This window comes from Chenopodium quinoa, unplaced genomic scaffold, assembly GCF_001683475.1.
Source record: "Chenopodium quinoa cultivar QQ74 unplaced genomic scaffold, ASM168347v1, whole genome shotgun sequence".
NCBI lineage: Eukaryota > Viridiplantae > Streptophyta > Magnoliopsida > Caryophyllales > Amaranthaceae > Chenopodium > Chenopodium quinoa.
Window position 1 is genome coordinate 3,459,988 of NW_018744268.1, and position 1,887 is coordinate 3,461,874.

The 1,887-nt window shown below is 37.5% G+C and overlaps 1 protein-coding gene across 1 annotated transcript; it reads right to left on the reverse strand.

Annotated features, from left to right (window-relative positions):
* Positions 1–429: 429 nt before the first annotated feature.
* On the reverse strand, positions 430–1,605 carry LOC110694845. Its single transcript, XM_021872008.1, has one exon. It carries the CDS (start codon positions 1,603–1,605, stop codon positions 430–432), a length of 1,176 nt encoding a protein of 391 aa, XP_021727700.1.
* Between the last annotated feature and the right edge of the window lie 282 nt (positions 1,606–1,887).

A 1,887-nucleotide genomic window follows, 5' to 3' on the forward strand; every position in this document is an offset into this window, starting at 1 on the left:
TGTAACCTTCACCCTATGAACAGTTTACAAGTTCCTAAAACTTGTTGGCGACTCTTTTAATCTATCCTCTTTCCCTTTGGACGCCACCATGCTTAAGTGTATGATCATAGTGGGGTTCAAGTTTGGGATAATGCTTGAAATATTCCCTACACCTTTCTAACAATTCTTACCCCTTTTACCTCAAAATTTCGATAAAATTGAATATAAACACATAAAAAACCATGAAACACCATTCCATTGCTCGTTCCCACTTGATGTAATCCAACTCCAAGAATTCAACCTATAAACCCAAAAAAGTGAAAACAAAGAAAAGAAACTAAAAGAAAGAAAAATTAAGAAAAATAGAAATCAAAAGAAAAGGTTAGAAATCTTCGGGTTGCCTCCGGGGAAGCGCTTGCTTAAGGTCCTAAGCTCGACCCTTCCTCCAAATCACGGAGGATCAAAGAACATCACCTTATCCAAGGTAGCGGATATAACAACTTCTACTTCACTTTTAAGCAACCTCTTGTTGTTGCTTGACAAAACTTCACTTGCTTGCACATCAAAAACAATCTTTTCATTTCTCAACTTCAATCTCATTATCTTCTTCCTCGAAGGTCTTTCTTTCTTCTTGATTTTGTTTCTTTTTGTAGACACACCATCTGTGTCCATGGAATCCTCCTCTTCCTCTTCCTCTCGAGGGTGGAACTCAAACCAATGAGGAATGTCAATCTCCTCTTCTTTCATAGTCTTTGAAAGCTCCTTCTTATCTTCACTAACTTTCATGCAATCAAAACTCACAAGCACATCATCAAAAATATCATGAATATTGTTAGATGAAGAATCAATCACACACACATTATCAAAAGAATGAAGAGAATAATTACTCTTGATTCTCTTCACAAGGGATAAGGACTCATGCATTGGTTTTAGCTCAAATCTCTCTTTCTTGTTACCAACTCTCAAGGTAATACGGCCTCCCTTAACATCAATCAAAGCTCCCGAAGTAGCTAAGAACGGTCTCCCTAAGATAATAGGAATGTGGTCATCTTCTTCTATTCCAAGAACAATGAAATCAACGGGAATTGTAAAACTACCTATCTTAAGGGGAACATCCTCAACTCTTCCCTTTGGAAACTTGATGGAACTATCGGCCAATTGCAAAGTCATATTGGTAGGAAGAAGTTCTCCTAGCTTTAGATTCTCGAAGACTGAGAAGGGCATTATGCTCACATTAGCACCTAAATCACATAAAGCATTCTCAAACAACTTACTCTTGATTTTGCAAGGAATGGAGAAATTACCCGGATCTTTCATCTTCTTGGGGAGGTCATTGTGAATCAAAGCACTACAACACTCACCAAGCTCCACCAAATCTATCTCATTACAATGTCTTTTGCCACTAAAGATATCCTTAAGGAACTTAAAATATCTAGGCATTTGGGTCATGGCTTCTGTAAGAGGGATAGAAAGATGGACCTCCTTCAACATTTCAAGAAATCTCCTAAATTTCTCGTCTAGTTTGTTCCTCATAAACTTTTGGGGATATGGAAGGTCGGGTTTTCTCACTTCCTCTTGCTTTCTCTTATCATTCTTCTTTTTCTCATGGCTCTCTTCTTTCCTCATATTTTTTGACACAACTTACTCTTTTTGCTCACTTGAAACACTCTTCTTCTTGTCCTCATCACAATCCCTAGAAACTCTCTCTTCAAGAACTCTTCCACTCCTTGTGGTGATGGAATAAACGAGTTTCTTAGGATCAACTCCTTGAGAAGGCAATGAAGAATGACTAGCACAATCATTCAAAGTGTTTGCTAGTTGTGTGATTTGTGTCTCAATAATTTTGTTATGTGTCATGATCTCATTAAATTTCTTATCGCTCACCGCCATATAAGTATTCAAGATTTT